The sequence below is a fragment of the Bos taurus genome, chromosome 11, assembly GCF_002263795.3.
Source record: "Bos taurus isolate L1 Dominette 01449 registration number 42190680 breed Hereford chromosome 11, ARS-UCD2.0, whole genome shotgun sequence".
NCBI lineage: Eukaryota > Metazoa > Chordata > Mammalia > Artiodactyla > Bovidae > Bos > Bos taurus.
In genome coordinates this window covers 28,991,282-29,005,946 of record NC_037338.1, presented here as the reverse complement: position 1 = coordinate 29,005,946, position 14,665 = coordinate 28,991,282, and the positions used below count along the sequence as shown (strand labels likewise).

The 14,665-nt window shown below is 49.9% G+C and overlaps 1 protein-coding gene and 1 non-coding gene across 2 annotated transcripts in view; both read right to left on the bottom strand.

Moving 5' to 3' along the window:
• Positions 1-14,410, bottom strand: part of RHOQ (ras homolog family member Q) — a 37,847-nt gene extending 23,437 nt beyond the window's left edge. Inside the window, exons 1-2 of the mRNA NM_001205498.1 lie at positions 13,988-14,410; positions 13,371-13,429 (exon numbers count right to left, since the gene is read on the bottom strand). Of these exons, the coding sequence (NP_001192427.1) occupies positions 13,371-13,429; positions 13,988-14,129 (201 nt within the window). The 5' untranslated portion in view covers positions 14,130-14,410. The remainder of the gene's footprint in view (positions 1-13,370; positions 13,430-13,987) is intronic.
• Positions 9,834-9,906, bottom strand: TRNAG-UCC (transfer RNA glycine (anticodon UCC)). Its single transcript has one exon. It is a non-coding gene; the product is annotated as a tRNA-Gly (tRNA).
• Positions 14,411-14,665: the final 255 nt, after the last annotated feature.

Below are 14,665 nucleotides of genomic sequence, written 5' to 3'. Positions count from 1 at the left end.
CTGAAAGAGAGCTAAAGCCTCATCATTCACAGTGTGAAGGCAACAGAGGATTTCTTTTACCAAAATAAACTGCTAAGAATTGAAAGTGCTTGCCTTGGGGGAGTGGAAGGACTTTTCTACAGAGAAGTGGAGAGGAATCTTTTGTTTTTCCATAACAGGATCTTATAGAACTGTTGACTCTTTAAAACTTAAGCCATTTGTATATATAACTTCAATAAAACAAAGCAACCTTTTTTTATAAATTGAAGGAAAACAGAATAAAGTATAAAGAAGTAAATTTCTAAAAATATTCACCATCACTACCTAGAGCCAACAGATTAACATTTTGACAATTTTGTACCAATTTTTTTCTTACACATTATACATATGTATGTTTTTCAAAGTTGTAATCATGCTACAGTTTTGATTCCTGCTTTTTCACACTTAAAATACCACCAGCCTTTTCATATATCTTTAAATATCTGCTCAAAGCAGTTTTTAATGGCTGTGATTACTCTAATACACACTATGCTATCATTTAACAAATCCCTTTTTACTATGCATTAATGTGTTTATATTTATCACTGTTATAAGTATCACTATGAATAACATCATTTTACGTAAATCTTTGTGTACACTGAATGTTTCCCTGGCATAAATTCATAGAAATGGATCATTGAAAATGTAACTATCTTTGCCAAATTAACTTCCAAATGGACTGTATCAGTTTTTACTGAACTGATACAGTTCAGTACATAAAGCATCCTCTTCCCTGACTTCTGAATATCAATTTTTCTCATGTTCAATTTGATAAGTGAAAAAAGTTTTTATTTTCATATCTCTGCATATTGTGTGTCCATTGGCTATTGGCTTTTCTTCCTTATGAGCTACTGGTTTATGGCTTGTGTCCATTTTTCCAATGAGACCACATGGTAAGTTAATCCCTCCACAGCCTTGTTTGTATCTGGATCTGTATGAATTAACACAAATCAGACCCATGGACCTGATGATGTGTGAATGCCTCAGTGAAATCAGGTTTCTATAAGTCTCAATGGCCCCACTGAGGGCTGAGCTCTCTGGGAGGCTCCAGGCAAGCAGCATGGCAGCCAGGCACCTCTATGACACTCCTCACACTCCTACCTTTTCTTGGCACATCCCATTTTCTGCTTTCATTTTGTCATATGGACTTCCCTGGTGGCTCAGGTGGTAAAGAATCCACCTGCAATGCCGAGACCTGGGTTCCATCCTTTGGTTGGGAAGATCCCCTGGAGAAGGGAAAGGCTACCCACTCCAGTATTCTGGCCTGGAGAATTCCATGGACTGCATAGTGGGACACGACTGAGCGACTTTCACTTTCACTTTCATAGTATACATCTTCTCTTCGCAATAGATTCTAAGCTCCTACAGAGGATGGATCTTTGTGTTCCTCATGTCACCTATATTTAACAGATACTCATGTACCTAAGGGTGTGGATGGTGGGAGGTGGGGGAGGATTATGAACACAGGCAGCAGGAGAACTGGAACACTGAGAGTAGAGGGCGACCAGCCCCGACCCCTTCTGCAGGCTGGGGTGAAGACTGCACCAGAGTACGTGACCAGCAGGACTTCAGAAAGCGGTTTCTGGGGTTCAGGCAGAATGTTCATGTAATGAAGACTGACATAAACGAATAAAAAGGACAGGCAAAGGTTATTCAGCCACAAAAAGAAATGACGTACGGGTATACTCCACAACATGAGTGAACTTTAAGAACATGATGCTAAGGGAAAGAAACCAGACACAGGGTTACATATTGTATGATTCCACTTGTATGAAATGGCCAGTACAGGCAAATCCGCAGGGACAAAAAGCAGATTAGTGGTTGCTAAAAGCTAGGGGGAGAGGAGAATGGAGAGTATTAGTAGGTACAGGGTTTCTTTGGGGAATGATGAGAATGTGTTCTGGAATTAAATAGTGGTGATTCAACTTTGTGAATATACAGAACCTGCTGAATATGAATAATACCTCAACTTTTAAAAAGGAAAGAGGAGTAAACTTATACATCAAGCAGTCTGGCCCACGGGAAACTTCTGAGGAATCGCTTTGTTCATAATACCAGCTTCCCTAGACTGATGCTTCCACAATGCCTGACCCAGCAGCAGGATGTCTGGGCTCCCCACCAACCCCCTGCTTTTAACAGAGGAACACCTAACATAAAACACACTTAAGGGATCCTAGAGATCCAGACTTGCTGGAGGACAGCATACATCGTGTCTTGTATTTTATCCAAATAGGCCTGGAAGCCTTTCTGCTAATGGCATCCATGAGTTAAGAAATGAGTTTTACTGTGCTTCAGTGGACACCTTACAATGACCTCCTATAACCTGATTTTAAAGAACTTCAATAACATCCAGACAGATCAGAATCCCCTTTAAAATGAGCTGATGGAGGAGGTGTAAAGTCATGGGAAAAGTACTCTCCATGATTATCTTTCTGATAATCCCCTAAATCCAACACACACCTGGTTGTGAGCTGTGCTGAGTGTACCTGCCACTTGCAGCCTGCTCCTCCCTATTCCCAGGGCTTACAATCTGGGGGCTGAGTAAAGATTTACACAAGAATAAAATGAAATGCTAGACTAGAGCCTATAGATGATTTTCTCAGCTGAAATGCAAAGAAGGAGTTCAATCCTTAAGAGGGCTGGAGCCTCAGAGGAGGAGCTCATGGGATGCCTGGGACTCAGAGGACCTTCTCACTTTCTGCAGACTGGATAAAGCCCAGAAATTCCCTCCTGCTGGACAAGGCCCCTGTCTAGAGACCGCAAGAAACCCTCTCACCTCCAGCCCTTCCCCATTCCTCCAGGGCCAGGGAGGCCACGAGAAACACCTTAATTAGGAACCCTTCATCAGCTAACTGGGAAGGACAGCTCTTTGAAAATTAGGCTGGGGTAAATGGAATTTTAATCAAGCTGGACAATAAGAATTAAATGCTTTCCCTCAGTGGCAGCTCTTACACGGGGCACACTTGAGCCAACTCATTTATAATCCCAACCATTAGCTCATTTGAAAGAGGATGGGCTTTCTACACTGGAACAAGTTCTGAAAAAAAGAAAGAGCAAGAGAGAAAAAAAGAAGGAAGAAAGAAAGGAATGAAGGAGGAATTCAAAAGTGGGGGAAGGGAAGGGGAATGGAAGAGGAGGACACTTACACAGACAGCCATGGTCAGCCCGAAAAGTAATTACAGCTGAGAAGAGTGTCTGAGCAATGGCCTGTCCCAGTGACCTGCCTGGGGAGTTTCAACACAAAAGGATGTCATGCTACCTGTTGCTTTGTAACTGATTTAGCACAAACTGAACCAGCATTGTCCTCAGGGGCGGGCCTGTCACCTCCCAGAGTGCTAACCTCAGCTACAGTGAACACAGCAGGGCCTGAGCCTCAAATCTGTCTGGCTGCTTACAGTACAGGGGAGAACATGGCTTGACACTTGGGTTTCATCAAAGTATACTCATGGAACCTACTGTGTCCACACCCTGGGCCAGACAGCAGACCACTGGAGCCAAGGGCAGCTTAAGAAGTTCTGCTTCCGTTTTCTGCTGCTGATATTGCCTCGGCCCCATCTCCACCAGACAAGTGAGGAAGGCGGCACCACTGCCTGAATGATTCAATTCATTCCAACATATACAGAGCGTCCCAACTGCATGTAAAGAACTAGAGATGAGGGTGTATGTAGGCGTGTTTGGATGGATAGGGGTTAAAAGATGAGTAAGCTATGTACTGCACTCTGGAGACAATGTGTAAGTAGAGCAGGTATACAGCACGTGTGTGTGTGTGTGTGTGTATACACAAGTGTTGGGGGAGAGGAGGTGGCTTGCTATGAGGAGATACATGACGTTCACAGTTATTCATTAATGGTGGCTCTGATACTTCAGTTGTATCCGAATGACCTGGAGGGCCTGTTATACCAGAGTTGTCCCGGATTTTCTGATTCAGGAGGTCTGGGTTGAAGCCTGAGTCTGGATGCCTAAACAAATTCTCAGGAGACACATGTTGGCTCGAGGACCACATTTGAGAATCAGTGTAGTTTAATTCAAGGCGTTCCCAAGTGGCGCTAGTGATAAAGAACCCACCTGCCAACGCAGGAGACGTAAGAGATTTGGGTTTGATCCCTGGGTCAGAAAGATCCCCTGGAGGAGGGTGTGGCAACCCACTCCAGTATTCTTGCCTGGAGAATCCCATGGACAGAGGAGCCTGGCGGCTATAGTCCCTAGGGTTGCAAAGAGTCGGACACGACTGAAGCAACTTGGCATGCACGCACATAGTAATTCAAACCCTTGCTGAGCATTGAGTACATGTAAGAATCCAACCTGGCACTTTCTTCACCTAAAATCGACCTGGAGAATCCTAGGCAGCTTAGCTCTTAGGAGCAGTTCATTGCTTGGGAAGGACAGAACCCAGCCCCCTCTGCGCCCCCTGATGAACAGGCACCTACTCCCTTGCCCCTTGTGCTGAACTGTGAGCTTCTAGCGGCAGGGCCTGACCTGTCTTGTAAGCCCCGCCCCTGGCACAGGTACCGGTGGCCCAGACTGGTGCTCAAGGAATGTTTGCTGACTGAGTGAATGAATGTTTTCATCCAGTCCTGGCAGCCTCAGTGGCGGGATGCAGCCCAGGTTGTGGGATGTGGGAGCTGAGGTGGTGCCAACGGGATACTCAGGAAGGCAGGCAAAATGAGGCGCGGGTGGCAGAGGGAGCACATCCAGGGCATACCCAATGGAAGAGGGACAAACAGGTTGAAAACAGCAATTTTTACCTAAATAAGAAAACCCCTAAAGGGAGAAGAGAAAAGCCTGGGGCAGCCCCTATGGGATGGAAAAGACACCTGCCATTTGCTGGCTGTCACGGCCCTGCCCAGTTGCCGCTGCACACGTACTCCAGTCAAGTCAGGGCTGGCAGGCAAGCGGGGGTGGCAACACAAAGGGGGCCCAAGCACAGCCCGGTCCTCCTTCCCGGGAAGAAGCGACACAGGCACCGGCACGAAGCTTCTTCCACAGCCTCACTGGCAGTGCAGCCTCCGCTACCACACAAGGGACGGCCTCTTTCAGCAAGAATGGAAGTTAATGAACACATGAAGAAAACGCCCTTAATCTCCCAGGTGGGGGTGTGGCGGGGGTCTCCTTAAGGGCCATTTCAGCAGCAGCCCCTGGTGTCCCAACTATAGATACCATCCCACCCACTCTTTCAACCAGAAAAGCAACAGGCCTGGAATACACTGTTAAATGAAATCGCAACGGAGTGTACATGATGTAGAGGAGACATATAACACCGTCGAGCTGATTCACGTGAGCGATTTAACATGAAGAACCCAGGCCTTGGAGTTGGGCGGTCTGGCCCGCAACTTTCGTTTTGCCTTTTATCAGCTGTTATGGTATGAACAAGTTACTTAACTTCCCTGACCCTGCACAGGAGACAGTGGCAACCGGCTTTCTTCACTCACAGAGCAGGTGAGAGGCCTCATGGAGGCATGACATGAAGCATGCTTTGTACCCTGTAAGAATACCATTCAATGACAAGGGTGTCATTATTGAAGCCCAGAGTCCACCCTCAGTCTGGAAAGGGCTGGCTTGTGTGGGGATGGGGACAAGAGGTGGCTAGGCCTCTACTTAGTCACTTGAAATGAAAGAGCAGGCCCTTCCCCCATGTTCTGCTCTTTCTATTAAAATCAACAAGCAACGCAGCACCAGATTAATATCTCTCTAATTACTAAGCTGTCGCTTACCAGGTGAAAAACTCCATAATTTAGTACTCATCCCTACTCCACATGTTGACACTGAGAGCAGGGATCTGGGGTACCATAAAAAGACACATTTGGGACACCCCATGCCTGCACTCCATGCTCTTCCTCTCTATCCAGAATATCAGTTCTCCGTGCACCTCTGCCTGTGTCACCTCATTTAGTCCATTGCTTCTCAAGCTTTCACTCCACAGGACAGAAAAGAGATATATGTTCAGCACACAGTGGGTGGGGTAGAGGGGCCCTGGGGTAAGTGACTGAGGTCAGGCTGATTGAGCTGGAAGGGACAACTTGAGCCCAGGGCTGTCCATCCTAGGCCCCACCCAGCTGCCTTGAGGCTGAGAAAAATCCCTTACTTGGCAGCTGGAAAGCTCTGATTTAATAATCCCCATTTTACAGATAAGGAAACTGAGGTTTTGAGAGGTCAAGACCCTTGTTGAGAAGTGGATCCTGGCAGTCCAATGTGGGGGCCCACCATTGTAACCAGCCTATTGTGCCGCCTTCTATCTCTTCCTGCAAGCCAACAACTTCCAAAAGCTTGTCTGGACCACCTCCTCTCAGCTGGGACCATGTGGCACTTGGTTTCACACGTGGAGTGTTCCCTATTGCATAGGTGGACCTTTATGCCATCTGATCCCCCTTTTCTCCTCCCCCAGACGACTGACACACAGAGCCAGCCCTGAATCAACATCAGCTGAACTGAACTGGGGTAAAACCCCCAAAGCTGGCCTGGACCATCGTCACAGACTGAGTGCCAGGCCATTTGGGACCATCTCTAATCCTGATGGAACCCTGCAAGGTGGCCATTATCTCCCCACTTTATAGGGAGGGAAGAAGCTGGGCTGCCTGACGCTCTCACAGAGAGAGGAGGAGCAGGATTCAAAGATGTTCCAGACAATTCAATACCCATACATTTACTGCCAAGCCGCCTCCTCCCCAGGGGATTTGAGACTGCGAAGCCTCAGGAAAGATGCTTGAGACGGCATTGGGGGACAGACCCACAGGTGATACTAAAGGCCCCCAGGGTCCGAAAGAGGGGATAACACTGTTGGCCTGCTGCTTACCTACATGCCTGTCACTCCTTTGAAACTTGAGAGACTCCTACTAAATTTAAAAAGCTTTTTTTCCCAAGAAAGGGGGTATGCCAGAAGCTCTTATTTAAGAGCAATAACCCTAGTCTTTGGTTAAGCTTTTAGCAGAAATGGGTTGACAGCCAAATGGGAATCAACTCAATTTAAGAAATATTCATTGGAGGCTTACCACGCACCAGACACGGGGCTACGAGCTGGAAACGTGGTGGAGAAAAAGAAATACAGTTGCCTGTCCTCACAGAGCTTAGAGGGAATGGAGCCAGACCTACAGGCAGCAGATCTGGAAGGACTGAACTCAGGAGGGCTGGGAGACCCGGGGAAGGGCTCTGACGGCTCGCCACGGCCAGCCTGCCACGGCCAGCCTGCCACCGTGCGCAGCCTCCCTGGCTGGGTCTCCCCTCGCTTCCTCGTGCAAAGCAGCTGTCTGCCAGAAACTAAAAGAGGAACAGCAAACTGCTGAGGGCAAGGAAAGCTGCTCCTTGACCCAAGCATGCCAAATTAGGGCAAAACCAAGCCCTCTGACCGAAAAGAAATTCAGCTGAGGCGCACAAATTTTAAAGACATGTGTGGTCTTGGGCTTAGCTTCTTTGTAACAGCCTCTCTTTCCTCCTCCTTGTATATTGCTATTCTGTATCTGAGGCCTCTCAGTAGTACCAGCTGCTGCCAACACATGTGTCATTGCTAGAAACTGATAGCCCCATGGAGAGTGGCTCTGTTTTGTGTTGTTTTAATACCATTAGGGCTCATCTCTTGAAACCCCAAATTCCACAACAAAACCGCAAACACCCAGCTCCCCATAAGGCCTCCGACCCCTGAGCTTTAAAGCAGTGCTTCCCACCTTTTTCACATCCTGGCACACAGAGAAAGGACCGCATCTGCTCAGCTCCCTGGAGGCTGCACACTGCCCCGCCCCCCCAGAGCCGAGCGGATGCTATTTGGGCACACCTGTAACACCATTCCTGATACACCTGCTGCGGAGCTTTGGTTCCCAGAGCGTAAATGTCACCAAACTTCAAGAGAATCATGACAGAAGTGAAGCCAGATGGATCAGAGGACCACATCCCAAACCCGTATCAGAGTCCCAAGCCAGGGGACACAGGACCTTTGGCCACCGCAAAGGCTTTGGAGCCAAAAAAGGCCATCCACCTTCCCCAGACGGAGGTGGAAACCAGCATCCCCTATGATGCAGTGCAGGCTAGAGATATAAATAGCTTCTAAAAAGGTTAGCAAAATGCAGAGATGACAAATCTACAGTAGGTTACTAAGGGAAACCAGGGTGCTCAGTGCCAGCATCTCACCTGTTGCGGCTGATGTCTGAAAGGGACACTGCCGCTCCTCTCAAACTCTGCTCCCTGGCCCCTCAGGACGAGTGAGGGGGTACAGGGACCTGGAGGCCTGGTGACGAGAGTAGGCACTTCCTGAGTCCCACTGATCTTCCCCACAGACCCCTCCAAACTAAGGAAAACCTTTCTCTGGGTCTGGTTTTCACAAGCACACTCCCTCAACTCCCTCAGCAGGGAAGAGTCCACCTCAGAAGGTTTCTTGAGGATGCTGGCCTGAAGGCAGGAGCTGTTCCATGAGAGGCGATTCCCTGGGCTTTCCCCTCCCCCTTCCCGTGACCCTGGGCCCTTGGGTGCTGCCCAAGGAAACACTGAAGGCGGGGCATTCCAGAAGGCGGGGCATTCCCAGGCTGCCGGCCCTGGAGATTCCCTTCTGGAAGGGAAGTGCTTTCCTGGGCACCCAGAGGGCTTGCAAGGGAGCCACAGCTTCTGGGTTACGACAAGAAAGAAACAGACCTTGCCTGTCCCTGATCCAACCCCCGGGGACACCTGAGCTAAGGTATTTATAGCTCTCCTGTATGCATCCTTGAACTTGTGTGTGTTCAAGTTAACACATATAGCAACAGTACACCCCAAAGCACACATATGGATGTGTACGCACTGAGGCAGTGACTAAATCTGGAACTCTCGGGAACCCAAACTCAGCCCCAACACACACCCTCTTGAGTGTGGGTATTCCGGGACCTGGGATAAACTGGGCGTCTGTCCTTCCCTCTTCAAGGTATCAAGTTCTGCCTTCCTGCCAAGGATTAAGAAATCAGCCGGGTGCTGGAGAGCAGCTTGCCAGGCAGCTCCCACCAGCTCATCTGCCAGAGCCCTTTCCACTTCCCCCAAGCTCCCTGTACAGAGGCAGGAGGGAAAAATCTCACCCTCTAGCCCCTCTGTGAGCAGACAGAGGGGCTGCAGAGCCGACCTCAGAGCCCTGAAAGCTGGGCAAGAAAGGAGAAGCACTGCAGAGGCCCAGGCCAGAAGCCAGACCCTCCAGCAGGCCCCAGGGAGGAGGAGGGAGTGTCCTCAACTTCCACTCTGAAAAGCTTGGCAGTAAAATATTGGGCCTGCTCCTGGGCCACCCAGGGTCTTGGCCCAGAGAGGGGGGCTTCCCTTTGGCCTAACACTGGTGGTATTGAGGGATGTGCCCAGGCAGAGCGTGTGACCAGACTAACACTGCCCATCACACTCACGTTCTCTCTCTCCCTGCCAGCAGCAGAGGTGAAGGGGGAAACTGCCAGCTCTGGAAGGCAAGAGGTCATCTGCTACAGCCACCTCTTGAATTGTTCTAATATGTTCTTTAATATATAAATTGGGCAATTGTTACATGGCTTTGAACTCGACTGGGGTCAAAGAGGGGACCCAATGGGACTTCCCTGGTGTTCCAGTGGTTAGGACTCCATGCTGCCAATGCAGAGGGCTTAGGTTCGATCCCTGGTTGGAGAACCAAGATCCCACATGCCAAACAGGGCAGCTAAAAAATAAAAATTAATAATTTTTTTTTAAGAGGGAACCCAAGAGTAGGTGCCCAGACTAGGAGTCCCAACCAACCCGGGGAAGGTGCTGTTGCTATGACTCAAATACAGAGAGCACCCAAGTATACAAGTGAACAGCATACTTTATTTTTCAAAACTTTTTATATTTTTTTCTGGCCTCAGGTAGGATCTTAGTTCCTCAACCAGGGATCAAACCTGGGCCCCCTGCATTGGAAGTGCAGAATCCAAACCACTGAACCACCAGGGAAGTACCCCAAGTGAACATCTGAAAGTGCTGAGTTCCTTCTCCATCCCAACCTACCTCCTAAAGTAGCATCAACTGAAACCTACATATCCCACTTGGTTCTCAAATTCTACACTGAACTCTTCATTTTGCTAAGAGTTCTATCATTGGGGATGTAGGTTCTGATCGAGAAAGGAAAACCATCTGACACAACAGGGCATTTAGAGAAGGGAGCATTCAACTGTGTCCATGTACCCATGGGGTACATGTGATGGGGACTGTGGGAATTCTGAAGGACAAAGTTGGCACCATGGCCAACTCAAAAGGCTCTAGGATCTGGCATCCTAGTGGAATTTCTATCAACTCCAAGTATAACATGCTGCCCTCTTCCACCTGCGACCCCTTCACCCCACAAAACTGCCCACAGTGGAGCACAGTAATTTCTCCAAATATTTATTACACATCTACTATTATGAATGAAGGACAGTGTCAGCTGCTTTTCTACACATTAAACAATTTAAGTTGGCCTACAACACTGCAGTGCAGATTTTAATTATCTACATTCTTACTAGATCACAAAGAAGGTTAATAATGTGGTAAGAATCACAAGAACAGTTCAGCCAAGTAGAGATCTGGGCCCACGCTAATTTGGTTCCAAAGCCCATGGGCTTTTTTCTGGTGCCCATTAGACTTTAAAATTTCTCTATATATGTATATGTGTTTCTTGATCACTATTATTACTGTAAGATTAACCTGATATCAATTCATAAAGGCATGAGGCCTTAATGTCCAAGTATAACACAAGTACCTCCTATATAACACACATGGCATCTAATTCAAACACTTTCACTTATGCTGTCATTGGCCATGGCAGATCCCTCTCTTAAATTTATTCTTTGTAGCCCCCAGGTGCTTATTGCAGGGCTAGGTATCATAGAGTTGCAAAGAGTGGGATATGACTGAAGAGCCTGAGCACAGACACACACAGGTACAAAGTGGGCACTCATTTAATCTCATTGAGGATTATGTCGCTAAGACTGCTTATTAGTAATAAATGCTTGGATGCTGAAAGATGAACTATTGCCAAGAAAAGTCTTAGACACTGGAAGAAACACCAAGGGGACCTAGTCCACCTCTTGGTCAACAGAATAGGTGATCCACCGATGGGTAAAAACAGTAAACTTTAATCACTAATAGGTTGATCCCACTAGGTATACAGCTTACAATCTCCACTGGACAGAGCAGTTGACTCTTTGGACCTGGGTTCTTTCCTCTACAGGACTGGCATATAACCCCCAAACAGAGAATAGCTGTGAAGATTCCAGGGACCATGTCTAGAGACATACAAGCAACCCAATCAACCCAGGTGGTATCTCAGCACCTCCCATGGCTTCCTGTGTGTATATAACCACCTCTAACTAGGGCAGATTCAGACCCATGTCCTAACCCCAGCAACACCCTTCAGCAGTTGTGTGACCTTAGATCAGCGACCTAGCTTCTTTAGGCCCCTTTCCTCATCTGCAAAGATAGTGGATTACCTATCTCATGGGGTTGTTTAGTGGAGAAGATATAATATTTGCATGTGGATGACCCTGGCCTGATATGTACGATAGAAGAAAGTCAGCAAATATTAGTCACATTTGAATGTGCACAGAACAGCTCTGACAGATACACGTCCTGTTGAACAGGGCTTGTGGTCAAAAAACAGTCATGGTGACAAGTAACAAAGAAAAGGGAAGAGGCACTAGTAGAGAAGTTAAAATTAGAGACAATCCTTAAAAACCTCTCTCCTTTCAACCAATAATTTCAACCTGTTGTTTACCAGCTGTACTTCTTAAATATTGGTCTTATTTGATTGAATGGGTTCTGCCTCTTGCCGTCCATGACAGAAGGAGTAGCTACAAGGCAGGTAATGAAAAGCGGCCCTGGAAAACTAAGAACTGGTTATACTGGGACTTCCCCAGTGGTCCAGAGGTTAAGACTTTGCCATCCAATGCAGGGAGTGCAGGTTCTATCTCTGATCAGGAGCTAAGATCCCATATGCCTCCAGGCAAAAAAACAAAATATAAAACAGAGCAATATTGTAACAAATTCAATAGAGACTTTAAAAGTCGTCCACATCAAAAAAAAAAAAAAAAAATTAAAAAGAACCGGTTATACTGACCTGGGTCAGTTTGGTGAGAGGGGGTGGCCTTAGGCACCTCTCTCTGCCAACAGTCTCTCTTTTGAGACTACTCTATAGAGTCTATTCTAACAGTCTCTCTCAGAGGCTCCATTAACTTCACAGTACAGAAACCAGAGGTCACATTGAGGTGCCCCCCAAGAAGACCTTTTCCAGAATCTAACCTGATACTACAATTCTGAAACCCAGATCTAGATGAGTTACAAAGAAAACCTCCTCTTTATTGACCAAGTATGTGCCAGACTCAACGTTAAGCATCTAGCATACAATATACGCCCAGGGGAACGGTCTGAATTTTTTACGCCCCATCTTACGCATAAGGAAGCTGCGCTGTTGGGTATTCCCTACAGACTCTCTCTAAGGCCCTCAACCGCCCACTCGTCCTGAAGAACTCAAGTCAGGATGACACATAGAAACTTCCATCTGAATTTTCAGGTCTAATCACAGGGCTGGATTTTGCAAAACTTCATCACACATCTTAGGCCCACAGCAAAAGTGGGTTTGGGAAAAGGGTGGAGCTGGGACAGAGTCAGAAAGGAGACTTCAATCCTTCAGAAGCCACCTCTACTTTGCCAATAATGGTTAGAGACTGACAGGAGGAGGGTGCATTTCCTTTCTGCACAGTGATCTCTAGCAAAGAAAACCCAGACAAAGTCACCTGGCCTTCCTAGGGAACAACAACAAAAGCTCTTCCTCCCAGGTTCAGGCTGAACTCCTAACCCTTCCTTCCTCTCCCTGACCCAGGGAGTGGCTGGATGGTTGTTGTTTCTTTTCTTTTTTTCCCTGTGGTCCTCAGTAACACCACAAATTACGTTTCCAGGGACTTGAGTCCCAGAGTGCAATGATGTTGTAATAAACATAACCAGGACCAAATGCCTTCCCATCATATTAGATGATGCCATTTCCCACCAATCAGGCTCCTCGGGCAGGCAGACCACTCACCAATGAGGGACCAGACAAAGGCTGTGAGGGGAGACCTGGTCATCTGCAACTAAAAATAAGGGCGCTTCAGGATTGGCTGCTGCCACTTTGCAACAGGAGTTGGGACCCACACACCAGGCACCACACAGGAGGCACACACAGGCAAAAACTTTCAGCCCAGGGGTTCACATGGGGTGGGCTGGTCTGCCTTTGTTGCTGAGGTTTTATCTTTTTCCCAATGTGCTGACTCAAAGAAATACTCGATCCAGAGGGACCCCTCGCAGACACACCCTCGCTCCTAGACACCTCAGTTTCTAAAGGCTCTTCGCGATCATCCTAAATTGGGGAAAGGAAGGGGGGTGTTGGCCAGGGCCAAGACACTCACCTGTCCCGCTGTGTCATAGAGTCCCAGGAGGTACTGCTTGCCCCCCACGGTGACGCTGACTGCAAGGGCAGAAGTGGGGGCGGGGAGAGAAGCTCAATTACCTAGACTCGGGCAATTCTGTTCCCCACCAGGACCCTCCCCTCCCAAACCAGCGCTCGCAGGCGGGAGCTCCCAGGGAGATGCCACTCCTTTTCCCAGGCTCACAGTGAAGTGGGGGTGAGGCTGGGATGAAGTGGCCCCCAGCTGCCCACTCCCTTCTCCCGAGTCCCGTAGCCACGTTTCCCCCTCGGGGTTTGACTGTTGGGAAGGCGACTGTAGGAAGGTCAAGGAGGTCGGCCCGGAGCACCGAGGGGGTTGGGAAGTGCCGGGAGCCCCGACGCGGGACGCGGGACTGGGCTCCAGGATTGGGGGGGGCGGGGTGGGAAGAGGAGTAGGTCCAGCTGGCAAGGGGGCTGCCCGAGGGATAGCCTGGGGGTGGGGCCGGGCGCCCAGTGGAGGGCGCGGCGGGGGAGGGGCGGGGAGCGCGCGCAGGGGAGGCGGCGAGGGGGCTCATCCAAAGTTGCTCCAAAGTTCCCGGCCTGGGGAGCTGCCCCTTAGTCAGCACTTCCGAAGCTTACCTGCGTAGTGGTCGAAGACGGTGGGCACGTACTCCTCCGGGAAGGCGTCGTTGGCATAGCTCATGAGTAGGCACGTCTTGCCCACCGCCCCGTCACCGACCACCACGCACTTGAGCATCAGCGCGCCGGGCCCGTGAGCCATGCTGCGGCCGGCCGGCCTCCGGGCATGGTCCCCCCGGAGCCCCCGCCCCGGCCCCGGGCTTAGCCCCAGCCCGCCTGGGGGGTCCGCCGCCGCCGCCGCTCAGCGCAGCAGGGCCGACCCCCCGGCCCCATGCAGCGGCTCCCCCGGCCCAAGGGGAGGGGGCGACGGGCCCGGGGCGCTGCCGCCGCCTCGGTCGCTGCCCGGATCCCCGCCCGGGCCCCGGTCTCCGCGCCCGCCCGCTGCCCCCGCCGTTCGGCGCCCGCGCCCTCTCCCCGGCCCAGCCTCCCCAGGAGGATCCACTGGATCATAAGACTGGCCGGCCCCGGGGGAGACGGCAACTTTGGGGAGGGCAGCGGAGGGGAGGGGCCAGGCGGCTCACCCCGCCCCGCGCCGGGCAGGGGCCCCCTCCCCGCTGGGCCCCAGAGGAGGGCGGGCCCAGGCGCCTCCCCCGATTGCGGGCAGCCAGCCTCGCGCCCCCGCCCGCCCGCCCGCCTGCGGGCTCCAGAGCCCCGCGCCCCGCCCGCAGCCGCCGCTCT